General features: G+C 47.6%; 1 protein-coding gene across 4 annotated transcripts in view; it reads right to left on the bottom strand.

The window, feature by feature from the left end:
• Window positions 1–12,269: 12,269 nt before the first annotated feature.
• The window catches only part of LOC141998695 (uncharacterized), a 37,292-nt gene continuing 30,441 nt past the window's right edge, over window positions 12,270–19,120 (bottom strand). For 2 of the 4 annotated variants that reach the window (XM_074971641.1, XM_074971640.1), the window contains exon 4: window positions 12,270–18,262. In XM_074971641.1, the coding sequence (XP_074827742.1) occupies window positions 15,999–18,262 (2,264 nt within the window). In that variant the 3' untranslated portion in view covers window positions 12,270–15,998. The remainder of the gene's footprint in view (window positions 18,263–19,120) is intronic. The other 2 variants (XM_074971642.1, XM_074971643.1) reach the window with 2 other exon arrangements.

Here is a 19,120-nt window from a genome sequence, read left to right as displayed (position 1 = left end):
TCTCCCACTACTTTTCTATAGCCATCTGGCCTTGCCCCATCACACTACCTAATTATATCTGACTTGCCAGAGTTTATGCTCCTTCTGTTTTCCTCAGTAGGGGTTGGCTTTCTGTGGGTTCCAGGAGTAGCTGCTCCAAGAAGCAGTCATTAACGGTGTCTAGAAATTCTATCTCTGCATCCTGTCCTGAGGTGACAAGTTTCCAGTCAATATGGAGATAGTTGAAATCCCCCATTATTGTTGGTTTTCTGTTTTTGTAACCTCTCTAATCTCCCAGAGCATTTCACAATCACCATCACCATTCTGGTCAGGTGTTCAGTAGTATATTCCTACTGCCATGCTCTTATTATTCCAGTGTGGAATTTCTATCCATAGAGATTCTATCATAGTTTGATTCATTTAAGATTGTTACTATATTTGACTCTATGCTTTCTTTCACATATAGTGCCACTGCCCCGCCAGCTCAACCTGCTCTGTCATTCCTATATATTTTGTACCCTAATATTACCATGCCCCATTGATTATTGTTCCACAAGATTCTGTGATGCCTATTATATAAATATCCTCATTTAACACCAGGCACTCAAGTTCACCCATCTTAGTATTTAGACTTCTTGTATTTGCACACAAGAACTTATAAAATTTGTCAATATTTAATTGTCTGCCTTCATGTGATGTAATTGAATGGAACGCTTTTTCATTTGACTGTTTCTCTTCAATTCCTACCTGTACTTTTTATCAACTTCTATCCACTCCTCTTTACTAGGATATAGAGTATCCCCTTTCATAAATCATCCCCTAAGTGATTTCTCTGTGAACCATGTGCTCCGAATCCTCCACATCTGTCAGTTTTCCCCTTGGCCCATATTTTAAAAACTCCTCTAAGATTTTTTCAGTTTTTGCATAGAATCATAGAAATGTAGAACTAGAAGGGACTTTGTTAGGTCATCTACTCCAGTCCCCTGAACTGAGGTAGGACTCAGTATTATTTAAACCATCCCTGACAGATGCCCATCTAATCTCCTTTTAAAAACCTCCAATGATGGAGATTCCACAACCTTTGTAGGTAATTTGTTCCAGTGCTTATCAACCCTTACAGTTAGGAAGTTTTTCCTAACATCGAACCTAAATATCCCTTGCTTCAGTTTAAGCCTATTAATTCTTGTCCTGTCCTCACTGGATACGGAGAACAATTTATCACCCTCCTCTTTATAACAACCTTTGGTGTCCTTGAAGTCTGTTATCATATCACCCCTCAGTTTTCTCTCCTCCAGACTAAATGAACTCAATTTTTTCAGTCTTTCCTCATAGGTCATGTTTCCTAGACCTTTAAGCATTTTTGTGGCTCTCCTTTAGACTTTCTTCAATTTGTCCACATCTTTCCCAAAGCGTGGTGCCCTGGGAAACTGGACACAGTACTCCAGTTGAGGCCTTATTACTACGGAGTAGAAGAGGAAGAATTATTTTTTTGTGTCTTGCTTACAACGCTCCTGCTAATACTCCCAGAATGATGGGTTTTTTTGAAACAGAGTTACATTGTTGACTCATATTTAGTTTGTGATAAACTGTAACCCGCAAATTCTTTTCTGCAGTAGTCCTGCCTAGGCAGTCATTTCCCATTTGTCCAATTGATTATTCCTTCCTAAGTAGAGTACTTTGCATTTGTGCTTATTGAATTTCATCCTATTTATTTCAGCCCATATATCCAGCTTGTCAATGTCATTTTGAATTCTAATCCTGTCTTCCAAAGCACTATTTACCCCTCCCAGCTTGGTATCATCCACAAGCTTTATAAGTGTACTCTCTATGCCATTATCCAATCCTTTATGAAGATATTGAACAGAACTAGAACCAGTCCCAGCAGGACTCCACTCAATATGTCCTTCCAGCTTGACAGTGAACCATTGACAACTACTCTCCGAGTACAGTTTTCCCGCCTTACACTAGGTTCATCTAGGCTATATTTCCCTAGTTTGCTTATGAGACAGTCATGTGAGACAGTATCAAAAGCTTTACTAAAGTTGAAATAAATCACATCTACAGCTTCCCTACATCCACAAGGCTTGTTACACGGTCAAAGAAGGATTCACCATGGATTCACCGAGGGCAAATCATGCCTGACAAACCTGATTGCCTTCTATGATGAGACAACTGGCTCTGTGGATATGGGGAAAGCGGTGTACGTGATATATCTTGACTTTAGCAAAGCTTTTGATTTGGTCTCCCACAGTATTCTTGCCAGCAAGTTAAAAAGTTATGGATTGGATGAATGGACTATAAGGTGGACAGAAAGCTGGCTAGATTGTCAGACTCAACAGGTAGTGATCAACAGCTCAATATCTAGTTGGCAGCCGGTATCAAGCAGAGTGCCCCAGGGGTCGGTCCTGGGGCTGGTTTTGTTCAACATCTTTATTAATGATCTGGACGATGGAGTATATTGCACCCTCAGCAAGTTTGCAGATGACACTAAACTGGGGGGAGAGGCAGATATGCTGGAGAGTAAGGATAGGGTCCAGAGTGACCTAAACAAATTGGAGAATTGGGCCAAAAGAAATCTGATGAGGTTCAACAATGACAGGTGCAGAGTCCTGCACTTAGGACGGAAGAATCCCATGCACCGCTGCAGGCTGGGGACCGACTGGCTAAGCAGCAGTTCTGCAGAAAAGGACCTGGGGATTACAGTGGATGAGAAGCTGGATATGAGTCAGCAGTGTGCCCTTGTTGCCAAGAAGGCCAATGGCATATTGGGCTGCATTGGTAGGAGCATTGCCAGCAGATCGAGGGAAGGGATTATTCCCCTCTATTCAGCACCGGTGAGGCCACATCTGGAGTAGTGCGTCCAGTTTTGGGCCTTCCAGTACAGAAAGGATGTGGACAAATTGGAGAGAGAGTCCAGCGGAGGACAACGAAAATGATCAGGGGGCTGGGGCACATGACTTACGAGGAGAGGCTGAGGGAACTGGGCTTGTTTAGTCTGCAGAAGAGAAGAGTGAGGGGGGATTTGGTAGCAGCCTTCAGCTACCTGAAGGGGGGTTCCAAAGAGGATGAAGCTAGGCTGTTCTCAGTGGTGGCAGATGATAGAACAAGGAGCAATGGTCTCAAGTTGCAGTGGGGGAGGTCTAGGTTGGATTTTAGGAAACACTATTTCACTAGGCAGATGGTGAAGCACTGAAATCGGTGACCTAGGGAGGTGGTGGAATCTCCATCCTTAGAGGTTTTTAAGGCCTGGCTTGACAAAGCCCTGGCTGGGATGATTTAGCTGGTTTGGTCCTGCTTTGAGCTGGGGTTGGACTAGATGAGCTCCTGAGGTCTCTTCCAGCCCTCATCTTCTATGATTCTGTGAAGGATATTAGGTGGTTTGACATGATTTGTTCCTCACAAATTCATGCTGACAGTTACTTATCACCTTATTTTCTGATTATTTGCTCCATTATCTTTCCAGGTACCAAAAATAAGCTAACTGGTCTATAATTCCCTGGGTTGTTCTTATTCCCCTTTTTATAGATAGGGCAAATGTAGTACCTATTCCAGTCCTCCGGGATCTCTCCTGTCCTCCATGAGTTCTCAAAGATAATTGCTAATGGCTCAGAGATCTCTTCAGCAGGTTCTTTAAGTATTCTAGGGTGTATTTAGTCAGGCCCTGCCACTGTGAGGACATTGAACTTGTCTAAGTAATTTTTAATTTGTTCTTTTCCTATTTTAGCCTCAGATTCTACCCCATTTCTACTGATATTCACTATGTTAGTTGTCTGATCACTGCTAACCTTTTTGGTGAAAAGTGAAACAAAAAAAAGGCATTTAACACTTTGGCCATTACTGTGTTTTCCATTTTTGTCTTTTCCCTCCTTATTGAGTAATGGGCCTACTCTGTCCTTGGTCTTCCTCCTGCTTTTAATGTAATTGTGAAACGTTTTCTTGTTACCCTTTGTGGCCCTAGTTAGTTTAATGTTGTTTTGTGCCTTGGACTTTCTAATTTTGTCCCTACATTCTTTTGTTATTGTTTTTTTAATATTCATTCTTCATAATTTGTCTTAGTTTCCACTTTTTGTATTTATTTATTTGAGTTTCAGGTCACTGAAAATCTCCTGGTTAAGCCAGGGTGGTCTTTTACCATTGTCCTGTGCTTTGGAATAGTTTGCTCGTGACCATAATAATGACTCTTAAAAACTGCCAACTCTCCTGAAGTCTTTTTTCCCTTACACTTGCTTTCCATGGGATCTTACCTGCCAATTCTCTGTGTTTGCTAAAGTCTGCCTTCTTGAAGTCCATTGTCTTTATTCTGCAGTTTTCCCTCTTACTTAGAATCATGAACTCTATCATTTCATGATCACTTTCACCCAAGCTGCCTTCCACCTTTAAATTCTCAACCATTTTCTCCTTTGTCAGAATCAAATCTAGAACAGCCTCTCCCTTAGTTGGTTTCTCCACCTTCTGGAATAAAAAAAGTTGTCTCCAATGCATTCCAAGAACTGGCTGGATAATCTGTGCTCTGCTGTATTATTTTCTCAACAGATGTCTGGGTAGCTGAAATCCCCCATCACCACCAACTCTTGTGCTTTGGATTATTTTGCTAGTTTAAAAAAAGCCTCATCCACCTCTTCTTCCTGGTTAGAGTAGACTTCCTGAACAAGCTGTACCTTCTATACCAATATTCTAGTCGTAAATTATCATCTGTGATGCCAATTATGTCCTAAATATGATTCTTCACTAGTATTTCTAGTTCTTCCTGTTCATTCTCCATACTTCTTGCATTAATACACAGACATCTAAGATGTTCATTAGATTTCCCCTCTATCTTGCCTTGTCTCTCCTTTATCCCTGCTGTGATTGACCATGTTCCCCCCAGATTTTATATTTTCACTTAGGTCTCCATGTTCTAGACTTACCTGCGGGCTTTTGTCTCCTGCACCCATCAAACCCAGTTTACAGCTAGGTTAGCCAGTCTGTATGTGAAGATACTCTTCCCCTTCCTTGACAGAAGAACCCCGTCACTGCTCAGCAGTCCTTCTTTTCGGAACAGCATCCAGTGGTCGAGGAATCTGAAGCCCTTCTGGCAACATCATTCATGCAGCCATGCATTCATCTCCAGTATGTGTTTCTGTGTGTGCCTGGGGCCCTACCCCTGACTGGAATGGTCAATCAGAACACCACCTGTGCCAGCAATCTGGTTTGGTTTTGGTTTAGGTGAAGCCCACACTTCCTGTCTAGGCTCCTCCTTTCCCAAAAGATTCACCAGTCCTCTTCTCAATACCATTGTCTCAACCATACATTGAGATTCAGCAGTTCTGCTGTCTAACTGGCCCTGCTCATGGAACTGGAATGAGAATGCTACATGGAGGTCCTGGACTTTAATCTCTTACCTACCAGCCTAAATCTGGCCTACAGGGCATCTATCCTATCTTTCCCAATGTCACTGGTACCTACATGTACCACGACCACTGGCTCCTCCCCAGCACTGCACATAAGTCTGTCTAGATGTCTCAAGAAGTCTGCACTCTTCGCACCCAGCAAGGAAATCACCATGCAGTTCTCCTGGTCATTACAAACTCAGCCAGGGGTGAAAGTAGGCTGGTACAGCGTGCTGGTAAGAAGCTGGTACTGGGCCCATGCAGCTGATGTTAAAGCGCTGCCGCGTGTCACTGCCCCTTTTGCCCACCCGTCGGCAGCCCTGCCGGTAGGGGCAAAACAGGCAGCTGACCCAGGGCTCCCGGCTGCTGCCGCTGCAGCCAGAGCCATGGGCCCTTTTAAATCACCGCTGGAGCCCCACGCAGCGCAGGCCAGGCAGCGCGGATGGGCTGGCCGGGGAAGGCCGACCCCCAGCCCCACCCCTTCCGCCTGATGTCAGGCCCCTGTACTGGTGTTTATTTTTAATAATAATATTATTATTATTAATATTACTTTCACCCCTGAACTCAGCTATATATATTTCTAATAACCAAATCCCCCATTACTATTACCTGTCTCTTCCTAAAAACTCACTGTGAGAGGGTACCATGACATCATCTGGAAGGGGGGTCCCAACTATAGGTTCATTTTCCTCTGCTCAGGCTTGGTGTTCTCCTTCTCCAAGACCTTCGTCCTCCTCAACATCGCAGCAACTGTCAGACTGGGGGTGGGAACCACTGTACTGCATCCAGAAAGTTTCATCAATGTACTTCTCTATCACCCTTGGCTCCTCCAGTTCAGCCACTCCGGCCTCGAGCCCATACTTGGTCTTTGAGGGCCATGAGTTGCTTGCACTGAATGCACACATACACCATCTGCTCACAAGGCAGAGCAGCCTACATGTTGCACTCAGGACAATAAATTGGATAGCCCCCGCTCTGCTGCTGGACTTCTGCCTGCATCACTTTTATTCTTGCAGGGGTTTTTGTTTGCTTTGGTTTTGTTTTTGTTTTGTCGATGGGGATTATTAACCTATGGTTAGGGTATGTTTGTTAAGTGTACCTGCCTCTCCCTCTCCCAACTCCCTCACAAAACTCCCCTGTTTGCTAGCTCCTCTTGCCACTTAGGAGCTGGTTTTTTAAACCTCTTTCTCCCTGAGTTATCCCTGAACCCTTGTCAAGGAATCCTAAATGGATTAGGGATACCACGCTAGATCCTCAGTAGCAAACTCTCAGCCTAGCCTAGCCACTGGCTGCTCAGCTCCGCACACAGTCCTCACTATAAACTACAATCAAGCCAGAAGATGGGTAGCAAGCAAGTGCACAACAGTCAAACTAACAACCAACATACTCACCCCAAGGGGGTCACACAGTCACTGCTCCTTCACCCGGAGAACTCCCTCGCCAAACTCCCCTGATAATGGCTCCTGTTTGCTAGATCACTTTGCAAAATCTTGACCTTCATCTCTCTGGGTCTGTGTGGAATGAAGACAATGATTCCCTGCCTCCCAGGGATGCTGTGAGCATAAATCCATGACTATTTGGGAGGTGCTCAGATACTACAGTGACTCTTGGACTGTAAGACCAGAAGGGATCATGTAGTGTGACCTCCCACATAACATGGGCCACAAAGCAGCTGCTGGAATCACGTGAGTATGTGAGAATCTCAGCTTTCATTATCCCCACCCCCACCAAGTTTCTAGCCCTCATGGTTGCAGAGAAAAGCCTGAAATGCAAACCCAGGGCATCTACAAGCTTCAGAAACCAGGATACAATGAGAAAGAACCCAAGGTTTGTACAGCGCCTAACACAATGGGGTCCTGGTCCTTGACTGGGGCTCCTAAGAGCTACCATAATATACCAAATAAATAGCAATAAATATGTGCAGTACCTGGCACAATGGAGTCCAGCCCCATGACTACAGCTCCTAGGCACTACCATAACAAAGCAATTCATAGTAATAAGATTTATTGTTTTGTAAAACACATGATAAAAAACCAGCAGTCAGGCCTCAAAAAATTAACACATCCAGTTGGCGGTACTGCTAACTGATTTTTCCCAATTTTGGCTGGGATTTCAGTGCCTAAATCCTATTGAATGTTGCGCTCCTCAATCCCAGCCATTAACTTCTCTTTCTCCAAATTCAAATGGAATGATCATCTTCAAGAGACTTTTTGGAAAGCTCCATGTCACTTTGGTAAAGGCCAGTTTCTCCTGGTCTTTCCCATGAAAGGACTCGAGATGCTATGCTGTTGGGATAACTAAGTTCTAATTTATTACTACTCATTGAAAGAAAGAGAATAAAATAAAATAAAATAAAAATGGAGCCATCATGACAACTCAATGCACAAAAATTTCAATCCAGTACATTGCATTTCAAAAAAACAAATGGGCACGTTGCTGTTCACAAGCAGTAAAACATTTCCAAGCTGATCAGAAAGTACAGGCAATCAGAGAGACAGTGGGCGCCAGTTACAAAAGCAAATGAGCAGATACTAGAAAATATATAAATCTCAGTTAAACTGTAGTTAAGTAATTACCATCTAATATTTTAGCATTAACCTCTTGTCGGCTGGCAGCCACTCTCACAGGCAGGGGGCAGGTTCCAGCATCTCTGATCCTAGCTGAGGCTTTTATCCCCTCTGGGGATGAGTGCAGCGGAGAGTCATTCTCTGGTTAAGTCTCTGTCATCCCCACCCAGCACTCTGTGGCAGATGGGATGGAAGATGCCCAGCTGAATGTCAAGGTCTTCTTCTCCCTCTGGCCTCAGCAATGTGGGTCAGGAAGGGTTCAGGCCTGACCAGGGGGGTCATCTCCCCAGCTTCCTTCTTGAATAATACAAAGACCTTCACCCGGAAGAGGTGGGGCCACCGCCTGGGGTAGGATCAGGACCAGATACATTTGTGTCTCTGTCCCTCAAGGAGATTGTCCTTTTACTTGGAGCTGGTCCAAGGCAGGTCCACCTGCGAGGAGGCACTGATCTCTCTGTCATGCAGTTATTACAATGCAGAGCCCCAGCCTGCACTCTGGAGCTAGGAGAGGTCTTTGTGGAGCTGAGTGCCCCAGTAATTTCCTGCAGCCGCAGGTTCCACAGGTTAATCACATGCTGCAATAAGGATTTTTCCATGAATAGAATCTCTCATCCCACGCTCATGAGTGTTACTCACACCTATTTCCTCCATCCCCCCCATCTTCTCTCCTCTGACTCCCTTATTTCCCCTGCTGGATAGGTTGGGCCCAGCAGGTCCCATGAACCGATGATTTAAGAGTTTCTCCCTTTATCTTGTCTGAGTCACTGCTACAGGGAAACTCCCCAAGTCAAGTCTGAGCAGGAGATGGGACAGAAGGGAAGAAACTGTGCATGGGGAAGTGGAGGGAGGCAGGGTTGGGAGCAGAGAGGGAGAATGATATAGGGGCAGCATTTCTCCAATCCTGCCCCTTCCCCCTCATTCTATAACCTCCTAACATTTGATCCTCCACAATCAGAGCTCCCTCCCTCTCTAGTTCCCATCCCCGCATTACCAAACATTCAATCCCATTTCTACCCATCCCACAGCTGCCTCCCACTCTGCTTCTCATCCCCCCATCCTCAAACACTCGACTCCCCACCCCCCTCCACAAACACACGGAGCTCCCTTCAACCTCGGTCCCCATTCTCTCATAAGAGCCAGGGGCTACCCTTTAGCTCAGTGGAGAACACCAGGAGGAGACCCACCAGACGTCCTGGAAGAATTTGGAAGAAAAGGGGTTATGAAGACACGTCTACTTCCTCACCGTCTCCCCAGAAACAGATCCAAGCAATGGACATGTTAAGAGACAGAAGGCCACTGGGTCTCAGGTGCTCTTGGGAAGGTGTGGTGTGCCCAATATCCCTGTTCCCAGACTCGAAGATGAGGGAGACATAGCGAGGGCTGGGGTTCTCCGTTCCTCTTCTGCTGGGCCCAGCAGTGGGAGTAGTGTGGACCGCAGGGCATGGGGAGGGGATCTTCAGCCAGGGGCAGGAAGCTACAGGAGGATGGTTCTCTCTCTCTCACCCACCTGGGGTCTGCTAGGCTGGGTGGAGTCAGAGGATCACCAATCATCTTGGGGTCACCTGCTGATGCCCCCTGAATCCAGAGACAGACAGCTGGGTACTTATGCCTCTGATATGCACTGCAGCCAGCCCTCACCAGGGCATCTATAGGGTCTCTCTCCAGTGCAGTCTCTGGTGCATAACAAGGAGTGAGTTCTCACCCAAGCTTTCCCCTTCAGTCAGGTCACTTATAAGGGTGTCTCTCCAGAGCGGATCCTCTGATGTGACGCAAGCCCTGAGCTCCGGCCACAGCTGGGCATTTATAATGGTTCTCTCTCCTGCATGGAATCTCTGATAGGCCATAAACTTCTCCTCCACCACCACCACAGTCAGGGCACTTACAGTCTCTGTTTGTTCCACATTGAGCGGCTAGCATGTGCTCTTGCTCCACAGAACACAGAAAAAGACACAGTCCCTGCTTTAAGGAGCTTACAACCTAAGAGACAAAGAGAAGACAGCAGCTCAGACACATGAAGCAGAGAAAGGGGGAAAGTTGGCCCTGAGCCCAGAGCTTGCCAGAGGTCCACGAACAAACTGGTGCTTGGACCTCTGGCAGGCCTTGGGTCCAGTATCTCCCCGCTTGACTAGTCACTGGAGCGTAACAGAGCAGGGCAGCGTTTGTTATTAACAAGTAAATAAGTCAAGCTTTTGCGGGTAGCGGAATAGCACAGCTGCACTTCACAGGGATCTGAAGAAGAAGAGAGGGCAGGACCCTGCTCCACCAGCATGGGGAGGTGTTCCCGCCGTAGCATCCATTCCCAGCATCATGACGGAACGCTGGGACAAATCCAGGGGGAGCTGCCAAGCACCAGTGTATCTGCAGGGTTTTTTCTAGCGCCCATCGCGGTGGTATAATTACAGGTGCTTGGACCTCTGGCAGGCCTTGGGCCCAGTACCTCCCTGCTTGACTAGTCACTGGAGTGTCACAGAGCATAGCAGGGTTTGTTATTAACAAGTAAATAAGTCAAGCTTTTGCGGGTAGCGGAATAGCACAGCTGCACTTCGCAGGGATCTGAAGAAGAGAGGGCAAGACCCTGCTCCACCAGCATGGGGAGGCGTTCCCAGCGTAGCATCCATTCTCAGCATCATGACGGAACGCTGGGCCAAATCCAGGTGGCGCTGCCAAGCACCAGTGTATCTGCAGGGTTTTTTCTGGCACCCATCGCGATGGTATCATTGCAGGTGCTCAGGATCACTTCAGGTCTGGCCCAACATGCCCTGAAATTGAGCTAGGCGGCCAGGTCTCTTCCCCCAGAACTTCTATGAACCTGCAAACAGTTACCTCAGCCAGTTCCTCAGCTGGTTTAATTCGCATAGCTCCCGTTAAGTCAATGCTGCTCTGCCAGGTTCCAGCAGCTGAGGATCTGTCCCTAAAACTTTATTACTCCCACACTGACTATGAATGCCAGTAAAGATCTGCATGAGAGCAGCTGCCTGTGTATGGGGTTCCCCAGGGGCTTATTCTGCCAGCACTAATTACATGAGTAGTCCCATGAGAGTCACTGGGCTTGATCCTCAGCTCTGATGCATCAGTTTTACATCAGTGTAACTCCAGTGGGGTTACATCTGATTTATACCACGGTGAGCGAGAGGGGAACCCGCCCCCAGGTCTCCAGTGGGTAATTCCCAATATTTAATACCCACATTTGCACAGCTGTAAATAGCTCAACCAGATGGGAGAAAGGCAGTCAGCAGTCATACCCTGATCCTGCAAACACTCACACAAACAAGCAACTCTGTTCACGGTCCCAGCCAGCTTAACGGGGTGACCCAGGTGAGTAAAGTTTACAGTCTCTCTCCAGATATCCAGACTCCATCCACACCCACCCCTGGCTGTTGCTCAGGTCCCTTGGAGCTGCTACTCCAACCTCTGTGCTAGAGCAGCAGGCAGCCCCTTTGCACTAATTCCAGTGTGCCTTCCCACAAAGAGATCAGGGACACCAGCTTACTCAGTGTGGTTTTCTGTCCTGCTCTAGTGGTGGATCACATAGAGATGTAGGAGCTGCTGCAGCCTTCTGTTCAGCTATCAAAGCCAATTCTTTTAGCTCTGGCAACACAGCTTTCAGCTCATGCTTTGAGAACCAGAGGCCCAGGGTTCCAGCCGCTGACATCTCATCCAGGGGCCTCATGTTACAACTTGCATGCCTGCAGGGTTGCGGAGCTCAGTGACCCCACACTGGGGGTTCTCCATATCAGGGATGAATTTCACCCCACGTGTATGAGCGTTTGCAGGGTTCGGGCTATATCAGCATCTGCAGTTGCCATAGGTTTCACTGGACACCGATGCCTCCATGCCTTTCGGATCATCAGCTGCGCGCCTGATTCCTCTCATTTATTGTTTCCTCCTTTCCACATTGTCTATTGTTTTGTTTCAGTTGCTTTTATATGATTCGAACCATTGCCTAAAATATTCTCTATTAGTTTTAAAATTTTTTATTCCTTTCTCTGTTTTTATCTTGAACCATTGCCTTGTTTCTATTTAATACACGTTTTCTTTAATTTTCCTCTTCTTGTTGTACGTAATCAGAGTTTAAGGCTAGAAGGGATGACTGAATAATCTAGTCTGACCTCCTGTACATCACAGGCCATCAGCACCCACACGCTAAACCCAACAAAGCCTTCCTATTTTTTATAACTTTTTAACCTTTTACAGTTTCCTCTTTTTTTTTTTTTTCATTTTTTAAAATCTATTTTCTTAGACGCAAACATTTCAAATTTCATTTTTAATACCGTCCAATTCTGGTTTTTATTTCTATTTTAAACTTTTCATTTACTTTTAATTGTTTAACCCCTTGCAATTCCTTTCTTTAATATTTAATCCTTTCCTAATTTCTTTTAATTTTAACCGTTTACAGTTGTATATATATTTTTCAACTCTTCCCTATTTTCTTTTTTAAAACTTTAACCTTTCTTATTTTCTACTTTTTAGGTTTTTTTCCTTTAACCCTTTTTTGTTTTCGTCTTTTCTGATTTTCTTTTAAACTCTTTAGCATTTTTCAGTTGTGTTTAACCCTATCCTTTTCCACTGGTTTTCCGAGAAACATCTTTTAACTCTTTGCACTTTTCTTGAATTATTACGATTATTGGGTTTATTCATTTAGGCCCTCAGCCTGCAAACACTGATGCTCATGCTTGGCTTTATGCACTGAAAATCACTCTGCTGATTTCAATGGGACTGTATCAATTAAGCATGTGCTTATATGTTGCAGGATGGGGGCTTTAACCCTTTCCTACTTTCTTGTTTAACTTTTATCCAATGCCCGGATACGCTCCTCCGTTCCCTCCCTATTACACCTTCCAATAAGGAACACAATGGAGAAAATGGGATATGGCCGCTCAGCTAGCATAACCTGGTGTTTGCCCCATTGATGCAGATTTGCACTAACTCAGGCTCTGGCCCAACAGCTGAAGGCCACAGTGGGCACGATTAGGCAGGGGGATGTAGGCAGGAAGATGGAGCGAGGGAGTGGGGTGTAGGAGGAGATAAGATCCAAGATGCAGGCTGGAGCAGCCTCATGCAGCCTTGGAGGGGAGGATGAGGGACCTAGCTCAGCAAAGTGCTTGAGTCCCAATGAAATCAATGCTGAAATGGGACAGTCTGTGGGATCAGATGCGAGGGGTACAATACTGCTGCAGGAAGAAGCAAGGATTGGAAGCTGGGAGGCAGGTGGTATAGTTGGAGCAGAGAGCGAGGAAGATGGTCAGCGTGGACTGACGGGATGTGAAGTGGGAAGCAAGGAGGCTGGAAGGCAGTAGGGTGCAGTGATCATGTTGAGACTGGGCCAGGGAGCAGTGGGAAAGAAAGGGAAGTGCTGTAAGAGGAAGAACTGTTGGGAGCTGGGGACAGCCAGGATGGGGTAGAAGGGAATGGAGAGATTGGAGTCTGCAATAATTCTGAGGGGGTGACTCTGGGCAGACAGGAGGACAGTGGAATTGCCAACAGAGGCAGAGAAAACAGGCTAAGGAAAGAGCGGGAGGGAAGTCAGGGAGCTGGGATCCTGCTGTGCTGGAGTGAATGCTGGAAGGCCGATGGAAGGAATACAGAGGGATTCTCTACACTTGAAATGCTACAGCAGTGCAGCTACAGCACTTCAGTGTAGACACCACCTGCGCTGACAGAAGGGGTTCTCCCATCAGGGCAGGCAATCCACCTCCCTGAGAGATGGCAGCTAGGTCGATTGAAGAATTCTTCCATCAACCTAGTGCTGTCTACACTGGGGGTTAGGTCAGCTTAACTACGTCGCTCCAGAGTGTGGATTTTTCACACTCTTGAGCAATGTAGCTGGGTCGATCAAACTTTTTAGCATAGACCAGTCGAGGAGAGAGCTAGAGAAAGAGAAATCAAGAACTGAAAGGAGATGGGGACAGATCAAAGGATGAGCAAATGGAACTGGGGTTCAGAAGAGAATTGGGGCAGCATGGGTTGGGGACAGAGGACTCCTACCAGATGGCACTGATTTCTTTCCCTTATCTGAAGTACTTAGCAAAGTTCTGGATGGAGAGAGAGAGAGAGAGAGAGAGAGAGAGAGAGAGGAGAAGGCAGGGGGAATATTGATCAGGACTGAAAGCAGAGGCAGGTCAAGAGGCTTTCAATGGAGCTGGTAGAATTTTTTTCATTGTGAATAATATTTGTTTTGATATTATCTTTCTTCTGTGAATGGGTTGTTCACAAACCAGTCCTGATTCCTACCAATAGATTTATGGAGCCAGTTCTTGAGCCGTCATAAACTGATACCGCTCCATTATTTACCCCAACAAAGACTAGCTGAACACCAGGGCCAATGATTTGTAAATAGCAGCAGAATAACCTACGTGAACAATTTATATTCTATGGATTGTTTGCCAGTTGCCTAATTTGACTATACACTACTTTTATGTGTGTCTTTTGTGCCATTGGTCACCTAAGTCACTTGGTATTGTTTCTGCTTCCTGATTGGATGAGTGAAACTTTTGTAAAAAAGGATATCACACTTTCCAGTGAATATTTTCAAACAAACACATATGAATATGAAAATTTGTGGAAAAGTTCTGGATTTGTGAACATTTTCACAAATAAGTTGTAGGCACTCCAATTAATAAAATTGGCTGAAACTTTTCTTTTTTTAACTGTGAACATTTCAAAAGTATTTTTGTTCTTTTGTTTTTAAAAATAGTTATTGATCATTTTCATTTTTTCTAAATTTTCAGAATTTTTTTTATAGATTAGTCTTCATTTTTGAAAATCATAATTTTAGAAAATGGAATGTTTGAATCTGAAATGAAAATTTTTTGACAATGAAAGAGTTGTTTTGATTTTGAATAATTACCAGCATTTTACTAAGCCCACCAGTCAAAATTGGCAATGGAAATAAAACAAAATGGAAACCGAAAATGTGAAAAAGTGAGAAAAAAAAACTCACATCAAAGAACAAGAGGCTAAAATATTTGCAACATTTCTGTAAAAAACAAAATTGAAAAATTTGAAAAAAACAAATACCCAAATGATTTTGCAAAAATGTTCATTTTTGAAAAAGGACATGTTTTGTCAAAAAAATATTTTCTTTAAAAAACCCCCCAAAAACACTGAACAGCTCTACTTGTGAATAACAGTAACATAGAATAATATGATCCCACAAAAGGGAGCAAAATAGAATTCAGCCCATTTGAACACAAACATATTCACAAATCACTTTCTCAGTTGTTCATCTAGCTGTAGGCTATAATCAGGGAGAAGCAGCACTGGATGGTACCTAGATCGAGGGATGGGTGATGGGCAGAGTTAGGCAAGGAAGATGGTAGAACAGAATAAGTATTAACCTTCAGTGGAGGAAATATGCATCATCATAGGATATTCTCCAGAGCCCCACTGCAGCAAGGGAGTTGGAATAGAAGCATAAGCCAGGGCGTGGTGATATAGACAAGAAAGGTTGGACGTGCGAGGGATTCCATGGCTACTGGATTGTAAATAATGAATCTCACACCTCCCAGTGTGAATTTGTAGCGAGATGAGAAAGGGGCTGAGAACATCAAGGAAGGCATAGACAGGAGATCATGGGAGGAACATCAAGCTGGGTAGGCGGTATGCAGGAAGAGGGCTGTATGGAAAGAGGTAACTTCATTACTGGGGAATAAGAATTCAGAGCCCAAGAGGGGCCAGAAAGGGAACAGGGTGTGGCGAGGACCAGGTCAAAAGAGGGTCAAGGAAACTGATCCAGTGCTGCAAGTCAGATGAGGATGTTGGGGACAGGAAGCAAGATGCAGTCATGTTGGATGGGTCACCAGCACGGAAGCTGGAGGCACCGAGAACGGAGGAGCCAGGCATGTGAAGGGCAAGGAGAGGGGAGAGAAGAGGTGGATGGTGTGAATTTCGAAGGAGGAGAAGGAATGGGGAAGGAGGAAAGAGTAGGAAGCCAACTGCACAGCCCTGGGAGCAGGGAGAGTGAGAGGGATAGCAAAAGGCAGGGCAGAGGGGGGAGATAGGGAGGAGGTGAAGAGGGAGGCGAAGAGGGAGGCAGGCGAGAATTAGGGGGAGTGACGGGGAACAGAGAGGCTGCGGGGGGCGGTTAGTTTATTAGTGACGGGGCTGGGGCCCCGGACGGAGCAGGCGAGGGGAAGGAAGGGTGGGGGAAGGCGCGGGATGGGAAGGACAGGGCCCAGGGCAGATCCAGCGGGTTGTTGGAGAGGGCGGGGATGGAGATGGGCGAGGGGGAGGAAGGGAAAGAGGGCAGGGCAGGGAGGGGGGCGGAGGAGGTGCCTAGTGGGGACGAGAAGGAGGCAGAGGAGAAGGCGGAGGAGGCCTGCAGGGGGTTGCTGGCAGCAGCAGCGGCGGAGTTCTTGGAGGCGGAGAGCAGTGAGGGCTTGTCGCCGGCATGGGTGCGCTGGTGCCGGTTGAGGTGGGAGCTGCGGCTGAAGCACTTTCCACACTCGGGGCACTTGTAGGGCTTCTCGCCGGTGTGCACGCGCTGGTGGATTGTGAGCTCTGAGCGCTGGATGAAACTCTTGCCGCACTCGGAGCACTGGTAGGGCTTCTCGCCCAGGTGGATGCGTTGGTGCTTTATGAGGTTGGAGCTGACGCTGAAGCACTTCCCGCAGACGTTGCACTTGTAGGGCTTCTCCCCGGTGTGCATGCGCCGGTGCTTGGTCAGGTCCGACTTCTGGATGAAGCCCTTACCGCAGTCAGGGCACTTGTAGGGCTTCTCACCCAGGTGGGTGCGCTGGTGCTTGATGAGGTTGGAGCGGACGCTGAAGCTCTTCCCACAGTCCCCGCACTTGTAGGGCTTCTCGCCAGTGTGCATGCGCCGGTGCTTCACCAGGGCTGAGTTCTGCCCAAAGCTCTTGCCGCACTCGGGGCAGGTGTAGGGCTTCTCGCCCGTCTGCGTGCCCTGGTGCTTGACGTTCTCTGCCCGATAGGTGAAGCTCTTCCCGCACTCCGTGCACTTGTGGGTCCTCTCTGCCACGGGGGCAGGCCTGGCACGGGATCCCCACAGGAAGCTCTTCCCGCAGTCAGTGCACTTGCAGGGACGCTCCCCGCTCAGCACGCGGCGCCGCTTGGCGCTGGCCAGGAAGCTCTTCCCGCAGTCAGTGCACTGGCAGGGCTGCTCCGAGCCCAGGTGCACCCGCTGGTGCCGTTCCAGGTGGGAGCTCTGCGAGAAGCTCTTGCCGCAGTCCTCACAGCGGTAGGGCTTCTCGCCCATATGGATGCGCCGGTGCCGGTCCAGGTGGGAGCTCCAGGCGAAGCTCTTGCCGCAGTCACCGCACTGGTAGGGCTTGCCAGCTGCATGGCTCCGCTGGTGCTGCAGCAGAGAGGCGCTCAGCCCGAAGCTCTTGCCGCACTGCTCGCACTTGTAGGGCTTGTCGCCCGCATGGGAACGCCGGTGCTTGGCCAACGTGGCGCTCTTGTTGAAGCCCTTGCCACATTCAGGGCACTGGTAGGGTTTTCCGGCAGCGGCAGCTCCTCCTGCTCCACGCTGTGGCTTGGTGCCGTTGGAGCCGACGCAGCGACCGCAATCAGTGCACTTGCAGGCCTTCTCCCCACCCAGGTGGGTGCGACGGTGGCGGTCCAGGTGGGAGCTCCAACTGAAGCTCTTCCCACACTCGGGGCAGGTGTAGGGCTTCTCGCCGGTGTGGATGCGCCGGTGGCGCTCCAGGTGCGAGTTCCAGTTGAAGCCCTTGCCGCACTCATCGCACTTGTAAGGCTTCTCTTCCAGGTGCAGCTTCTGGTGCTTGACCAGGCTGGTGCTGGCACTGAAGCTTTTGCCGCAGACGTTGCACTGGCAGGGCTTGACACCACCAGTATGGACCCGCTGGTGCTGGATGAAGGCTGAGCCCACGCTGAAGCTCTTGCCGCAGTCGGCGCACTTGTAGGGCTTCTCGCTGGCGTGGCGGCGCTGGTGGGTGATGAGGGTGGAGCTGAGCCGGAAGCACTTGCCACACTCGTTGCACTTGTAGGGCTTCTCGGCACTGCGCAGCCGCGGGCGCTTGTTGAAGCCTGAGCCGAAGCCCAGGCTCTTGCCGCAGTCATGGCACCGGCTGTGCCCCAGCAGGCTCCTCTGGTGGAACTTCTTGAAGCCACGGTGAGCGGATTTTCCCTGCCTCTTGCCTGAAGGTTTCCTTGGCTGCCCTTCCACCTTCTGCGGGCCCTCGCCAGCCTTCCCAACATCAGCGCTCTGGGGAGCACTCCCCTTGGACTTGCCCGGCATCGTCCCCTGCGAGTCCACCTTCTCAAGGCCTCCCTGCTGAGCATCCTCCTCCTCATTCTCACTCACCATCCCATCATCTGCTGGAACAACGAGAGAATCCAGTAACTCCCTGGGTCTAGGAAAGGAAACTTTGGAGAAGGGAATTGGAGAGGGTCTGTCACATATTCAAATACCCATCAACACAACGGAACAGATCAGGAGCCGGCTCTGCCAGACTGCTCCCGTTGCCCCCTCCCATCCCCTGGGACCCCTCCCTCCCCCCCAGCTCCCACCCACTGCTTCCCCTCACCTAGCGACCCGCTTCATGACCCGTAATGTCCATTGCAGCAGCCTTTGAGAAACAGGGCCAGATTCTCATAGCTTTACTGAGTAGCACCTTATGCTGCAAACAGTTCCATTAACATTTATGAATCTATGAAGTCAAGACCAGAATGGCCCAATAAATCAGAGAGTCATAGATTCCAAAGCCAGAATGGACCATTGTGATAATCTAGGTTAATCTCCTGTAGAACACAGGCCAGAGAACTTCCCCAAGATACTTCCTAGAGCAGACCTTTTAGAAAAATACCCAATCTTGATTCAAAAATTGTCAGTGATGGACAGTCCACTGCAATCCTTGGTAAATTGTTCCATTGGCTAATTACTCTGACAGTTAAAAATATATGCCTTATTTCCAGTCTGAATCTGTCTAGCTTCATCTCCCATCCATTGGATCGTGTTAGACCTTTCTCTGCTACACTGAAGAGCCTGTTATTAAATAAGTTCCCCATGTAGGTACTTATAGACCGATCAAGTCACTCCTTAACCTTCTCTTTGTTAAGTTAAATAGCTTGAGCTCCTTGAGTCTATCACTATCAGGCAGGTTTTCTAATCCTTTGATCATTCTTGTGGCTCTTCTCTGAACCCTCTCCAATTTATCAACATCCTTCTTGAATTGTGGGCACCAGAACTGGACACAGTATTCCAGCGGTGTTTTCACCAGTGCC

The sequence above is a fragment of the Natator depressus genome, chromosome 14, assembly GCF_965152275.1.
Source record: "Natator depressus isolate rNatDep1 chromosome 14, rNatDep2.hap1, whole genome shotgun sequence".
In the NCBI taxonomy this organism is placed as follows: domain Eukaryota; kingdom Metazoa; phylum Chordata; order Testudines; family Cheloniidae; genus Natator; species Natator depressus.
This window is presented reverse-complemented; position numbering and strand designations above follow the sequence as displayed.